The sequence below is a fragment of the Physeter macrocephalus genome, chromosome 4, assembly GCF_002837175.3.
Source record: "Physeter macrocephalus isolate SW-GA chromosome 4, ASM283717v5, whole genome shotgun sequence".
Classification (NCBI taxonomy): domain Eukaryota; kingdom Metazoa; phylum Chordata; class Mammalia; order Artiodactyla; family Physeteridae; genus Physeter; species Physeter macrocephalus.
In genome coordinates, this window is record NC_041217.1 from 49,381,045 (window position 1) to 49,395,102 (window position 14,058).

Consider the following 14,058-nt stretch of genomic DNA (forward strand, 5'->3'; position numbering starts at 1 on the left):
TTTTTAAAATAAAATACTGCTCTAACCTGAGATCATCAAGATAGTCTTCTATATTTTCTACTAATAAATTTAAAGTTTTGCAATTTGCTTTAAAATCATTGATCCACCTGGAGTCAGAGGGGTGTGTGTGTGAAATGTGTTATGAAATAGGCATTCATTTTGATTTTTCTGCGTGGATGAGTAATTTTCCTGGCACCATCTATTGAACAGTCCATTCTTCCTTCACTGATCTGCGGAGCCCACTCTTGTCGTTTGAGTTTGCATCTATATGCACACATTGCTTTCTAGACTTCCATCGCTCTGTCAGTCTGTCCTTGTCCCAGTAGCTCATGGTCTCAGTTACTGTAGATTTATAAGTCTTGTGTAGCAAGGCAAGTCCAGCCTAATTCTTCAGGAGTGTCTTGGCTGTTTCTGATCCTTTGCTCTTACATGTAAGTTTTAGAATTAGCTTCTCAAGTTCCACATAAAACCCTACTGGAATTTTTATTGAAGTGACACTGAGTCTGTAGATCAATTTAGGGAGAATTGGCATCTTTACAACATTGAACCTTTTTCTTCATCTCATGGTTTTTCTCTGTTGATTTAGGTCTTCTTGAATGTCTTTTAACTGTTATACTTTCCTGTATGTCTTTTGTTACATATATTACTAGGTACCTTTCCTATAAGTGACTTTTATAATTCTAGTGTATAAAATTGCAGTTGACTTTTATATTGATCTTTTCCAAGCATCCTTGCTGATCTTTCTTATTAACTTGGTGGATTTTCTGTGTAGATAATATCATCTGTGAGTAATGGCAGTTTTATTTCTTCCTCACCCTTATACCTTTTATTTCTTTTCTGTTATCTTAGTGTGCTGACTAGGTCTTCCAGTTCAGTGTTGGATGGAAGTAGCAATGGTGGGCATCCTTGTCTTAAAACTGATTTTGAAGTGTTTTTAGCATTTTACCCTTGAGCATGCGTTGCAGGGTTTTGGTTTGGGTTTTGTTTTGTTTTGTTTTTTTCTTTCCTGCTTTGTTTTGTTCGGGTTTTGTGGGGGGGCTGTTGTTGTTTGTTTGGTAGGTAGTGTTTATTGAATTAGGAAATTCCGTTCCATTCCAAGTCACACAGATATGCATTATATTTTAGCAAATGGTTTTATTTTACATCAACTGAGTTGATCATATTTTTTTCTCTTAATGTTAATATGTTGATTTATTTTAATAATTTATCTAAAGTTGAACTAAGCTTGCTGTCATGAAATAAAGCAAACTTAGTTGCAGTCATTGATTTCTAAGATTAAATCACCCTCATATTCCTGGGATAAATCCAGTTTGGCCATCATGTACCAGCTTTTTTATACACTGCTAGATTCAGTTTGCCAATATTTTATTTAACATTTTTTCATTTATGTTCATGAGTAGGATTAACTTAAATTTCTGTGCTTTTATAACAGCCCTTTTTTTTTCCATTACTAAAGTGTAACTTTATAAAAAAAAAGAATAACTAGACAAGTAACAAGCATGCTAAGAATACCTTCTTTTTGAGAAATACAAGCAAGAATATATTATTAAGAATTGTGATGGCAGTGCTGATTCATTAAATCATCAGGTTATCAGGTTTAAGATAACACCCCTATTACATTGGTACACCTTAAACTTATACAATGTTATATGTCAGTTATATTCAGTAAAGGGGGGGTGTGTGTGGAGATAACACCTCTATTAAAATGGAAGTGTGTTTCCTATAACGAAGGGGTGAGGTGTAGCACAGTAACAATAAAAAACAACACATAAATTTACCAGATCTACTAACAGATCATGGTCTTTGGGAGTGGACGCTAGGACAGTTAACTTTTGATGAAGAGTTGAAGCTGGGAAAGATCTGGAAAGTAAGAGACTATCTGAAGAGGGCATGCCTGCATGGAATTTAGTAGTAAGAGACCGTGAGCAGACCTGACGAGCATGAAATCTCATCTCTCTCTAGGAGAAACTGAAAATATGCTCTCTAACAGTTAATTTTTACATAGAATAAGCCATAAATTTTGTTTCCATTAATTATTTTTTTTATCTCTCAGTTCAAATCAACATCAAATAAGAACGTTTCTGTAGTAGGATGGATGGTGATGATGGCTGATGACCCGGAACATCCGGATCTCTTCTTGCTGACTGACTCTGAGAAAGGTGAATCATTAAAATAACTAGGGCTTAAGGTATTGCATGTACACAACTTTCGATAAGCCAAAATTTATCAATAGTTTAACTGGAATACACAACTAGGGGCATTGTTTGTATAGTTTAATCTCTGGGAAATATTTGTGTCACATAATGTAATGTATACTAATGATAGCAATATTTTTAGATATCAATATCTATATCTATTAATTGCTTATTTAATAAGCTTATTAAATAAGCTTATTTTCTTTGCTACATGGGCATAAGCTTGAAATTAAAAACCCCAATAATCCCTAGAGAGCTAATAACCAGAAAAGGAAGGAGGGAATTTGAGAATCTATAGACCACTGTTAACTTTAAAAATCTCAGATTTACAGTATGCAGTTACCCCTTCATTTATATTCTGAGATAAATTGTTATTCTTAAGCTCTGAATGTGGCAGAAGTTTTCCTTTAAATGATTTTTATTCCATTATTTTTAATTAAATTAATTGATAATTTGACTCAAACCACTTTCCAAATAAGTATAATTTTAATTATAATACTTAGCTTACAATGTATAGAGACATTTATGAGTGAAAGTATTGGCTGTTGACCATAGGAGTTTTAAAAACTTAAAAACTTTAAATATACTTTAAAAATGGATGAGAGAGGTTGGAGGGTGGGCTGTGTAGTAGAACCAGATCATACCTTCTCACCCTGCCTGTGCCTGTTCTGGAGCCCTCAGTGGTCATTAGAACAGATCCTCATGTGATTGCAGCTCTTCCTTTGTAACATCTGCCAGCTGTTAATAAGCACCACAAAGGAAGTCAGGAAGAAAATTCTTTCATATCTGCCCAGAATCTTCCACTTCAGCAGCTCACTACTACTAAAATGATGTTATATTACCTTTTATTGACTGTAAAGTTATACTCTGACTTCTGTTTATTTAGAATGCATATCCACAGATACTCTGCTTTTAGGATATTATGCTACTTTAAGTAAAAATTTAAGAAAATATGCAGAAAAAGTTAGTGCAGAAAAAATAATAGCAAAATATTATGTTTTGAGATGAAATAGATTGACTTACAGAGTAAGGAGCTCCTACTCAACATTCTGAATTCAAAGCCCCAGCCTCCATGCTGCCAATCCCAAAGGCCTTCATTATTTATAAAAGATCATTTTCATGGGGTTCAGTTAACAAATTATTTGTTTTCCATCAATTCCTTAGTGTGTTTGACAGAACCGTCTCAGAGTACAAGGTTTTTATGAAGTCTGTACTGATGGTATTTTTCAGGGAGGAGAGAGTAGGTAAATGGCAGCTGTGGCCAGCTGATCAGATACGTCTGCTACTTAGGTTGATCTAATGTTTGCATCTGTCTTTAACAAGCAAAAAAGTGTTATTTTAGTAATTAAACATTTGATGAAGAAAGCTGTTGCCTCTGAAAGTTGAAAAAGTCTTTGATAAAATCTCAAAGAAGAGCTGTATAATGCCTACATATAGATCAGGCTCTTGAGCCATTGAATTCAGTTATAAAGGAAAGAGTAGCACTCAGTAAGAATTGGGAGATAAAAAGAACTCAGGTCAGTGAAAAAGGGGAATTAAGCTCAACTTAGGGCACCTATACTACATGAGTCCTTTCTTCTTTTCTCAGTTTATTACCTTAATACATACAAACATATAAAATATCCTTATTATGTGTCAGTTTTGAATTAGAGTCAACATAAGGTCTAAATACATACAACACACATGAAACAAATGAATTTCTAATTTTCTAAAAGAGAAAAAGTTGCCTTCTCAGATTTTTCACATAAGCCCTCACTAGACTTAGAAATTTCTCTAATAATTTTGACAAATGTTAACTAAAAACTAAAAGCATAGGTTATATTGATGTTAGCTGATTAATCCTTAATCACATTAAATAGCTAATGTTTAAGTGTTAAACATGTTAAAGCATTCTGGCCTATAAAAATTCAGTATTAGCATCTACTAATATTTAGATCACCTAAATAGTGCTGAGAAGTGATATTCTGCACTCTCATCCACTCATACAAATCTAGGGAAGCCAAACAATTATTTTATTTAAATATACTTTAAAGAGCATTTAAGGAGACAAAATACTTCTCTTCCAATTCATAAACAGCAAAACAGTGGCTTTCTGAATAAATGATAGCACGTGAATGTAGCACAGAGAACTCTTCGTTTTATTTGTATTGGAAAATCAGGTGTTAGAGAAATAGAATTCTCAAACGGAGAACTGTCTTCAATTTTTATTGTTTCCCTTTGTTTTTAATACTTTTAGGAAATTCATACAAGTTTCAAGCTGGCAATAGGATGAATGCAATGCTGTGGTTTAAGCACTTGAGTGCAGCCTGCCAAAGTAACAAACAACAGGTAAGCATCTCTCTTAATCTTCAAAATAGTCCATAAATTGAGAGTATATTTAAAAGAGTTCCAAAGAGAAGTAAGTGGACTAATTTTTGGAGTGAAGTAGGGAAATTGTTCACATTCTATTTCTTGTTGACCACAGTCAGCAAGACATGGAGTCCACATTTTAGAGAGGAGATGGGCAATAAACAAGTGAACAAATAACAAAATTTCAAGTAGTAAAAACTGTATGAACAAAATAGAATTACGTGATATGGAGTGATGGGAGTAGAGATAGACTTTAAATAAGTAAGAGTGAACCGCAAAGATCTCCCTAAGGAGATGACAATGACATGAATGACAGGAAGGAAGGGCCATGTGAAGATAAGGGGGAACAAAGTTCTGGTGGAGGGAAGAGTAAGTGCGCAAAGACCCTGAAGATGGAACAAGCTTCAGGTGTTCAAAACAGGGAACTGTAGCCCTTGTTAGGAGAATGTAGTGGGAGGCAAGGAGACTTCAGAGAGGTAAAAATGTGATGGCACCTTAACAAAAATTACTCTGATTTGTCTTTATTTGTTCTATTGACAATTTTATGCGGGTTCCTGTGCTTGCAGTGAAACCCCAAACTATGTGGACTTTTTGTTTGTTTTTATTTTTACTGAAGCAAAGATGGTCTAACTCAAAGGCTTTCAGCTACAAAGGGGAATGAATCCATAGTGGTGTTTTCCCCAAACCCAGTTGCAGATTTAAAGTTGAACCATGAATTGGTAGGGCAGGCATAAAATAAACATAGACTCTTTTAGGCCAGTTTTCAGTTGAATGTATTTGAAAATTTTATTGTCTTAAGGTACTGAAATAGAAGTATACGGTAAGTGTTATCAATAGCTAATTTTGAATAATATAATACACTATACAAGTTTATGAAGCTTATAAACATATTTTCCACCATGTGCTATCAGGACCTAAGTTATTACCCCTTTTTTGATAAAGGAAGAAACTAAGGCTCGGAAATCCTAAAAGACCTACAAAGGGTCAAACAAGTAAAAAATGGTGGACCTGCAACGACACAAACTCTGTCTTCATCCTATAGATTCATTCTTCTTAAATATTGTTGGAATGGGCCTTGTTCTCTTATAATTTTTATTTCAAAAATATATGAAAGACTAATAGCAATATTTGGTACCATTTTTAACAATGTCCTTTAAGGACATGAAATACCATAGAGCAAAAATTACTTTCTTGCCCCTGTCAAGTTAGTGTCTGGGACAGAATGAAGGAAACAGACCTTCTTTTGCCTAAACCGAGCTTTTCAGGATTCAGCTCCATGCTGTACATTTTCTTTAAATGTAGCTTAAAGTACTGTATCATTTCTTTTTAATCTCAAGTTTCAAGATTAATCTAGACAGGGTATGTGTACCAGCATAGAGGTTCAATTTCTTTCTACTATATTAGTGGACTTTGCTACTGAACAAGTCAACCAGATGTGTATAAATGGGGTTTTTAAAATTTGTTTGTTGCTATACTTGGAAGAATCAGAGAAGTAGCAAATTTATAAATAGAAGCTGTGAAATTTGAAAACTTTTAGTAGAAGACTCTAACTCAGATCCAACACCTTAAACCATAGGCAACTTAGGAGGAAATGAAAATGTTACAATATTTATTAAAATACTGGGTTTCTTAGAACCAGACCTGAGAATTTCTACTTTAATTTAAGCACTCTTGGATTTGTACTGTTGTATTTATAGTTCAATTATGATTATATTGTCAAATAATTTTTCATTCAGAAGCTGACACACGTAAGAGATTAATCTTTTTTTTTTTTTTTAGTATCCCAGGTTTTCAGAAAAAGGTTGCTAAAGTGTGGGATCTGTTAAGCTCTTTTAAAGGACAGAGAAATGACCACTGATGCATGAATATCTCTACCAGCACAACTTTGGAAAACTGGTAGTAAAAGTTAAGAGCATTTTTTTTTAGCATGGTGAAACCCTCTTTAGTCCTTGACTAGAGGGTTCATTAATTTTTAAAAAACAAAATATATTCATATTTCTAAGAATTATTGTTGAATTTCAGACTTAAAAGAAATCAAATTAAATTTGATCCAGTCTATAAGCAGCAAACTGTTATATAACCTATAGATTTTTCAGAGTCACAAAGTTTCAGGTAAGAGTTTATCTAGCAATGAGTTTTATTCTTTTATACTCATTTTCATGATGATTTCACAAAGAAATTCTTAGTAATGTTTGTTATAAAATTATCTGTGCTGGATTTTAAAATTTGCATGTAGGAATTCATTGTAATACATATAATGAAAAAATAAATGATGACAAGCATGTTTGTGTGGAATCTCACACTACTAGGGCCATACTTACTCTTTCCTCATTCATTTGTTCACTCAGCGAACATCTCCTGCACTCCCCTGTGTTAGACAAGAAAGATACTGTCTCTGCCCTTTTTCCCACATGGATTTCAATTTATTGGAACAAGTATTAACTCAATCTCAGTGACTTTCTCTCAAAAATGTTCTAGTGTATTTTATTCATTATTCATAAACAATTACAGTACCTTCTATCAAATTCCTTTTTTAAAAAGATATTTAGGTCAGAAAGATTTTAATATTTGGGCTTACTTAGAATGACAAGGAAAGATAAGAAGTAGTACTTTGAAAAACACCTTTTAAATACTATCAGTTTGTAATGCTTATATTTTTTAGGTTCCTACAAACTTGATGACTTTTGAGTAAAAGCCTGATAAAAAACAAGGTGAACTGTTAAGTGAAAGGAAGGACCTGATGAAAGAGCGCCAGCTATAAACCAATCCTGTGCCAGGAAGAGCCCAGAGGTTCCATCTCAGCTTCTGGAGTTCTGAACCAAAAAAGCACTAATTTCAGGGAATGAAGTGAGATATTCCCAGAGAACAAATTGGAGTTGCAAAACAAACTGCCATGGACCATGCTTCTTATCTCTGAACTGACCTGTGGAAACCACTGCCTTAAAAGAATGAAAGGAAAACCAACATGAAACACCAAATAGTGTGTGTGAATCTTCTGGCGGTGCTGTGCTTGGAATAGATCGTAGCTAATTTGCATTTCTTTTAACTTTGTACTAATTTTGGAGGGGAGAATCGCCTTTTTTTAGATACACTTTAAAAAGAAAAACATATTTCTTATGGGTTACATTAGGAGCTGTTTTTGAAGTGAGGTGTAAAGCTACTCCAGCTTAGTAGGGTTCTACCAGCAGCCTAGCAGAATGGTTTGCTTGAGCTTCCATTAGCCTGCAGCCTCACTCGCTTTTTCACATCAAGAGTGTAGGAATTAGAAATGTTAATAATGTGAGTTGTTGGAGTTTGTTTGGAATTGGGGGTGGGGGTTGTTTTGGATGGGGGGAGATTTTTTAAAACACTAAACTTCTGAAATTTAGTACTGTTTGGGGTACATTATTTCCTGCAGGAGGTATAAAGGCTGAGTGTTCATATGCCAGACACTTTTTTCAAGTGGGTTCCAGAAAACATGGTTGTTTTTAACTGGGTTTAAAGCTTGGCCTTCTATATGAATTCATTGTTGGACCACAGATCTGCTTAGTAGAGAACTGTAATCCCAACCTAAACTTTTCTAAGAAGATTTTACAGTAACTGCATTTTTCAAGAGAATTGGATTAGCCCTTCTATCACTCACAGGTGATTTTTATCATCAAGGGTGATGTATTGATATTTTATCAGGATAGTTTCTTTTACAGTGTTTCATGTGCACAATGCCATTTTTTTTTTGTTATTCATTTTCATTACTTTTGATCAATATGAGATTCAGGATCACATCTGTTTAAAAGAGAGTCTACGTATGTATGTATGCATGTATGTATTTTATTATAAGGCATACAAAATAATTTTCAAAGGGAAAAAGGTGAAAGACTGAGATGCTGGGAATTTTAAGTATCAAAACTTTCCTTCCTACTTAACCTTCCTTTATGACAAACATTTTTCTCAAAACTTACTATAGGTCCTTACGATGAAACCATATTTTGTCAGTAGTTGATCAAGCAGTTTTGTGAGAGCTCTTTAATGCAATAATGCATTTAACTTTTGAAATAAATGTTGAGTTACAAAAAAAGTTTGAAGGTGAAATGCCCTAGAGTTTTAACAAAAAACTGGCACTTGAACAAAGGCTGTGTGTTGGATGTTACAAACTCATGAGGCATCATGAATTTCGGCCTTGGCCCAGAGTAAGAAGTGCTTTTTTGACTGGTAACTTCTAATAGACTTCTATTACTTTGGGCCTCACATAAAATTTTTCTGATTGTATTCTTGGAGAATTTTATGCTTTTTTTTAATCATAAGTATTTCATCCTTGAATCCATGAAACTTAAATAGAAAATATTGCTTATTAGAATAATTAGCTAAAAAAGCTCTCCATTGGAAAGTAGAAGAGCTTTCCCTGAGTGCTTAGTTTTTGTTTGTTTGTTTGTTTGTTTGTTTTGCGGTACATGGGCCTCTCACTGTTGTGGCCTCTCCCGTTGCGGAGCACAGGCTCCGGACGCGCAGGAGCACAGGCTCCGGACGCGCAGGCCCAGCAGCCATGGCTCACGGGCCCACCCGCTCCGCGGCATATGGGATCCTCCCGGACCAGGGCACGAACCCGTGTCCACCGCATCGGCAGGCAGACTCCCAACCACCACGCCACCAGGGAAGCCCGAGTGCTTAGTTTTTAAATTTAGTTTTCTGTTTGGAAAGGATATTAAGAGTTCAAATATCTTTCTCATATAGCACAGTTAGAAATACCATTATTCTGGTTTTGTGGAAAGTGACATGAGCTGGAAGAGGGCAAAATGTGGCCTGTGCTGGTGATTTTATCTCCCAGCATAGCCCACACTGGGCGCTGAGAAGAGGCCCTCTGCATAATCAGCATAGCAGTATTACTCTGTAGACCTTGCACATCTGACTTTTGTTTTAATTTTCTTATTTCTCTTCAGAAATAAGTGTTTTTAACAGTGTATGTGCTTTTTAAAAAACACTGTGGATGAAAACCCTGTGAATTTTTTATTATGTTTTCTGTTTGTCATAAATAAGCTAAAGTAGATAAGTTTCTGTGGAGATATGCACCTGGAAGTCAGAGCCTGACAGCCCACAGTTTTGCCAAAGAGAGAGCTCCACTGGAAGATGTGTTTGATATTTTCAGTGCTAAACATGAGGCTGCTTGTGCAGAGTGAGAACAGTGTTCAGGTTTGGTGACTAAGTCCATATATAGATTTGTGGCCTCTGACTGACTGAAACTGAACCGTGCAACGGAAGTCCCCATTATTTTTCTGTCTTCAAATTTGTCCATTCCAAAGATTGCTCATTGCTTTTTAAGATGAATTTAGCATTTGAAGCAAAGACCAGTGAAGGAAGTGAATTAAAATAGTGTAGGTGAATTTTTTATCTATAATTCACCAAATGAGACCTAATAATAATTCAAGCAAAAATAAATGTTACCAAAATATATTAAATATTTAGGCAGTGTATTAGTGGGAAGGTGAAATTTTTCTCCTCTTGTTAGGCCTACCCTTAATAAATTTGTAAAGTAGCGACTCAAAAGCTTGAAATTTCCACCAATATTAAACTCATTTGTTTCTCTCCAAGTCAAGAAGACCTCATTGGAAATTCCATTATAATTTAAATTTAAGCTAGTTTTTGATAAACATAATGATTGGTATATTATCCAGCCTCGTGTAATAGTATAGTACCACCCAAAATACAGTTTGAGGCACATCTTATTTAACAGTTTGTTTGAACATGGAAGCTTATTTTTCATGCAGAAGTAACATAACAGTTTTTAAAATACAACTATAAAAATAACTGCTGACCTTGAAGAGCACTGTTTTTGGTCTCATGCCCCCTCTTTGTTTGAGTTCTGCTTATTTTTTTCAGAGGCTTTATTTTTACCGTACCTCCAAACTGTAAGAATTAAAAGAACCAATCCACACACTTCCTATTACATTTTCTTCACTGTGTAGATATTATTTGCGTAAACATTACAAAAAGGGATCCAAACAATTTGAGTTTGAGTATTTTTTTCTCCCCAGGCATGTACTTCAATGACAAATGTTTTCCTGTGGGAAAATGCCATATGACTATTGCACTGCCTTCTGTATGGACTGTCTTGGTATTGTGTCTTTTTGTATGTCAAGAACTAGGGTGTTTGTAGCTGCAAAGTTTCTGTAAGTGGCTTTATTCCTCTTCTAGAAGATTTATAAAGGAGCCCAAGGTGCACTGTTATAGAAGGAAAAAATGTTTACGATCTCTAGTGTATACACCTTATATATTAGTTGAAACCAGGGCCCTCCAAGAGCAGCCTGGCCTATTGCTCTCCTAGGATTACTAGAATTTACCTGGCCAAATGATTTGAGTGGAAGTCTTTTTTCTTTTTTCTTTTCTTTTTTAAGGTTAAATCTGTAAGTTATATATGCCTTTACTACTGAAAACAAAACTATAGGACATCGTATTAATTAGAAATTGATAATAATAGTAGATTTAATCCATTAACTTTTTAAAAGAATATATCCACTATTGATTTCCTTCCTGTTTTTTTGAGGCACATTCCTTTACAATGAGTTTTTAAACCACCATGTTATCTTCTGCAAACAAGGGGTACCAGTGTTGCTTAACAGAAGTTAATCTTCAATTTTAAAAAATTCTCTGCTTCAAAGGCTTTTGAAATAATTGGATCCCTTTTTGAAAATGAAGATGAATTTTTACTGTGTGCCCGTGGAACAATAGTACAGCTGTTGCATGCATAGGTGATACAAAGCAAGTGGTGAGGTTTGTCTGACTTCTTCAGTGATCTTTTAGGGTTTGCTTTTATTTTCTCTCTCTCTCTCTCTCTTCTTTTATATTTCTTTCAAACATAGTAAATTTATAATTTTACAGCCAGAGTAGTATTCTGTTTTTTCTAACAAACATTCTTATTTAATCACACTGGTGATAATTATTTTCTGTGTGAAGTCAACCTTTTCAAAATGATTTAAGTATTTCTGGTTTTGCTTCCTTAAAAATGGCTTGTGTCTAAAGTAATTACTTTTTTCTTTTTAGAGGATTCCAATGAAAGACATCTGTGCATGCAAACTTTTAAGCTTTTGAAAAGCAATTTCATTACACTGGTATCTCACGTATGTAGTGTGGGGAAGATTTGGTCAGTGCCTTATCAGTTTGAAGACCAACTTTAGGGCATCGAGTATGACAATAATCACTTGCCCTCTTACTCCTCTTATTTCAGGAGTGTGTGCTATCCCTCTCTCCACCAGCTTACTCTTTCTCACAGCAGGTCTAAGAAAATGTGTGCAGATCACTCTAGGTAATTGTTGCATTCCACCTTGGCTTTGAGTCTTTTTAGACAAGCTCCCTCCCTGCTCCTCTCCTTCCAGGGTAGAAGATTAAAATTAAACCCACCAAATCAGCCTTTAGATGAGCACTGCTGAGAACAACTTTGAAGAGCATCCATCCAGCTGAGTTTATTTTTATTTTGTGTTGTTGAAATTATTGTTTTGAGCATAGATTTAATTATGTCCTTTCAGAAAATCCTTAAAAGAATACAGTGCAGCCAGAAAGATCTGTTTGGGTTTTATTAAAGCTACTGAAATCCCAAAATGAGAGTCCCTTTGCCCAGAAGTGAGATTTAGTTCAGTACATTCTTAAATTAAATAAGACTCAGACCAAGCAAGCAGTCCCTTAACCTACCAGTTATTGTTTACTTGAAAATACTATGTCAGGAAAGTGAAAACAGCTCCAAAATATAAATTAAAGAGAAGTTAAGAGAGTAAGCCAATTCTCAGTAAAAGCAAAGCTTGGAAACATTTTGGTTCTCGGAGATTATTGCAAGATCTGGAGCTACTCTTGTTCAACTGAGTCAAGATGCTATTTTCACATTTTTTAAAGGGCTAGTATGTTCTAGAATAGGCAAGTAAATGTAGTCTTTAAAGCCAAATGAAGGGTTAACTCGTCCTTAGGGGTTGTTAGTAGAATTTAAAGTTTGATTCTAGTCATTTGGACTGCAAAGTGGTGATGGGATTAAAGGAATACATAATTAGAATGTTTTGGGATTGAACTTTTTTAAAAAATAGACAAGTAGAAAATTTCGTACTTAGCTGTGCTTTAGATATCAGGTAATAAATATTAATTTTCCCATGAAGATATCACTTATTAGAACTATTCACAGATATAGTCCAGTAATTATTGACTTACTAGGTCTGACAGAGTAGCTGATAATAAGTCACCAGACTCGAGTTTCTATACCTTGATTATTGACAAATCCATTGTTTTACAGCCGACTGAAGGTATGTTATGTGTGGGGAGGGGGTGGGGAACTCGTTCACAGTGTAATCTAAAGGAGATAAAAGCATCTGTGGGGATGAATATCCAATGATGATAATATACAGGAAAACACAAGCCATTTTTATTCTTCTTCATCCCGGTTAACTTGAGGTACAAAGATGAAGTACTCATTTGCACTATGACCTCCTGGAGTGACGTGCAGCTTGGTTCCTCTCTCACTTTTTGTTTCTGTTTAATATGCAAATGTGAGCGTGAGATCTTCAGTGTGTTTGCATAATCTAACTTAAAATGAATTTAAGTACAGTTTTCAGAAATATTTCTATTGGAATAAATTACTTAAAAATATAGATTGTGTGGGGATAGTTTGTTTCCATATTTACATTTTTATCATTAACTTTTAAATAAATGCTCTAAGTTGATTTTTTTTCCTCTTTCTAAAATAGTTGACAAGGATTTTGTTGGTACGGGGAAGCTTCTATCTGGGTAAACTTCAGTTGCTCTTCTTTATCGCAGAACAAGGATGTGCCCTGGCATGCTGACAGATGGGGCCTTGGGGAAAAGAGGTCAAGGGTATAATATTTCCAACCGTATCTCCCCATTCCAAGTATGTGATATAATATGACCAGTCCCCATAGAGGCCCTCTTTGCTAGTACTGTATTTCATAGATTCCAAAACATGACACTTTCACTTCGCACCATTTCTGAAAATAGAATCCGTCTTCCAGCCTAGGGAGCCTTAAATTGGAAGAAGTACAGAAATACATGTGTTGAGTCTCCTATAAGTCATCGGCTGGGGTGTTTGCTCTGCTCTAAGAATTCCACATGAGCTTGCCTCTTAAGAAGCTTGGGAAACCTCCAGACAGGACTGAATGCCCAGTGTTTGGGTAAACCATAACCCAATTTTCAACTGTTTTCTCACCTTTCTGATGGCCTTTGAAATCTTTCCCTGTCCCTGCACTAGAACCAAAAGAGAGTGACAACTCTCTGATGGGGTCAGCCTGTCTTTACCTCACACAGCACCCCGTTCTCCATGTATGCATGCTAAGTTTCTGGGTTCCCTTTTCTGATTCATTAGTTGTTTGTCCCTGAGCCAGTACCATATTGTCTTCATTACTGTATTAGCTGTGTTAAGTCCTTTTTTTTTTTTTTTTTTTTTTTTTTTGCGGTACGTGGGCCTCTCACTGTTGTGGCCCCTTCCATTGCGGAGCACAGGCTCCGGACGCGCAGGCTCAGCGGCCATGGCTCACGGGCCCAGCCGCTCCAC

At 35.3% G+C, this 14,058-nt stretch overlaps 2 protein-coding genes across 8 annotated transcripts in view; one reads left to right on the plus strand and one right to left on the minus strand.

Annotated features, from left to right (window-relative positions):
- The window catches only part of RALGPS2 (Ral GEF with PH domain and SH3 binding motif 2), a 305,267-nt gene extending 297,783 nt beyond the window's left edge, over nt 1–7,484 (plus strand). For all 5 annotated transcript variants that reach the window (XM_024133662.3, XM_024133661.3, XM_024133664.3 and 2 more), the window contains 3 exons: nt 2,054–2,159; nt 4,432–4,523; nt 7,207–7,484. In XM_024133662.3, the coding sequence (XP_023989430.1) occupies nt 2,054–2,159; nt 4,432–4,523; nt 7,207–7,236 (228 nt within the window). In that variant the 3' untranslated portion in view covers nt 7,237–7,484. The remainder of the gene's footprint in view (nt 1–2,053; nt 2,160–4,431; nt 4,524–7,206) is intronic.
- The window catches only part of ANGPTL1 (angiopoietin like 1), an 84,644-nt gene that overhangs the window by 56,201 nt on the left and 14,385 nt on the right, over nt 1–14,058 (minus strand). The window lies entirely within an intron of this gene.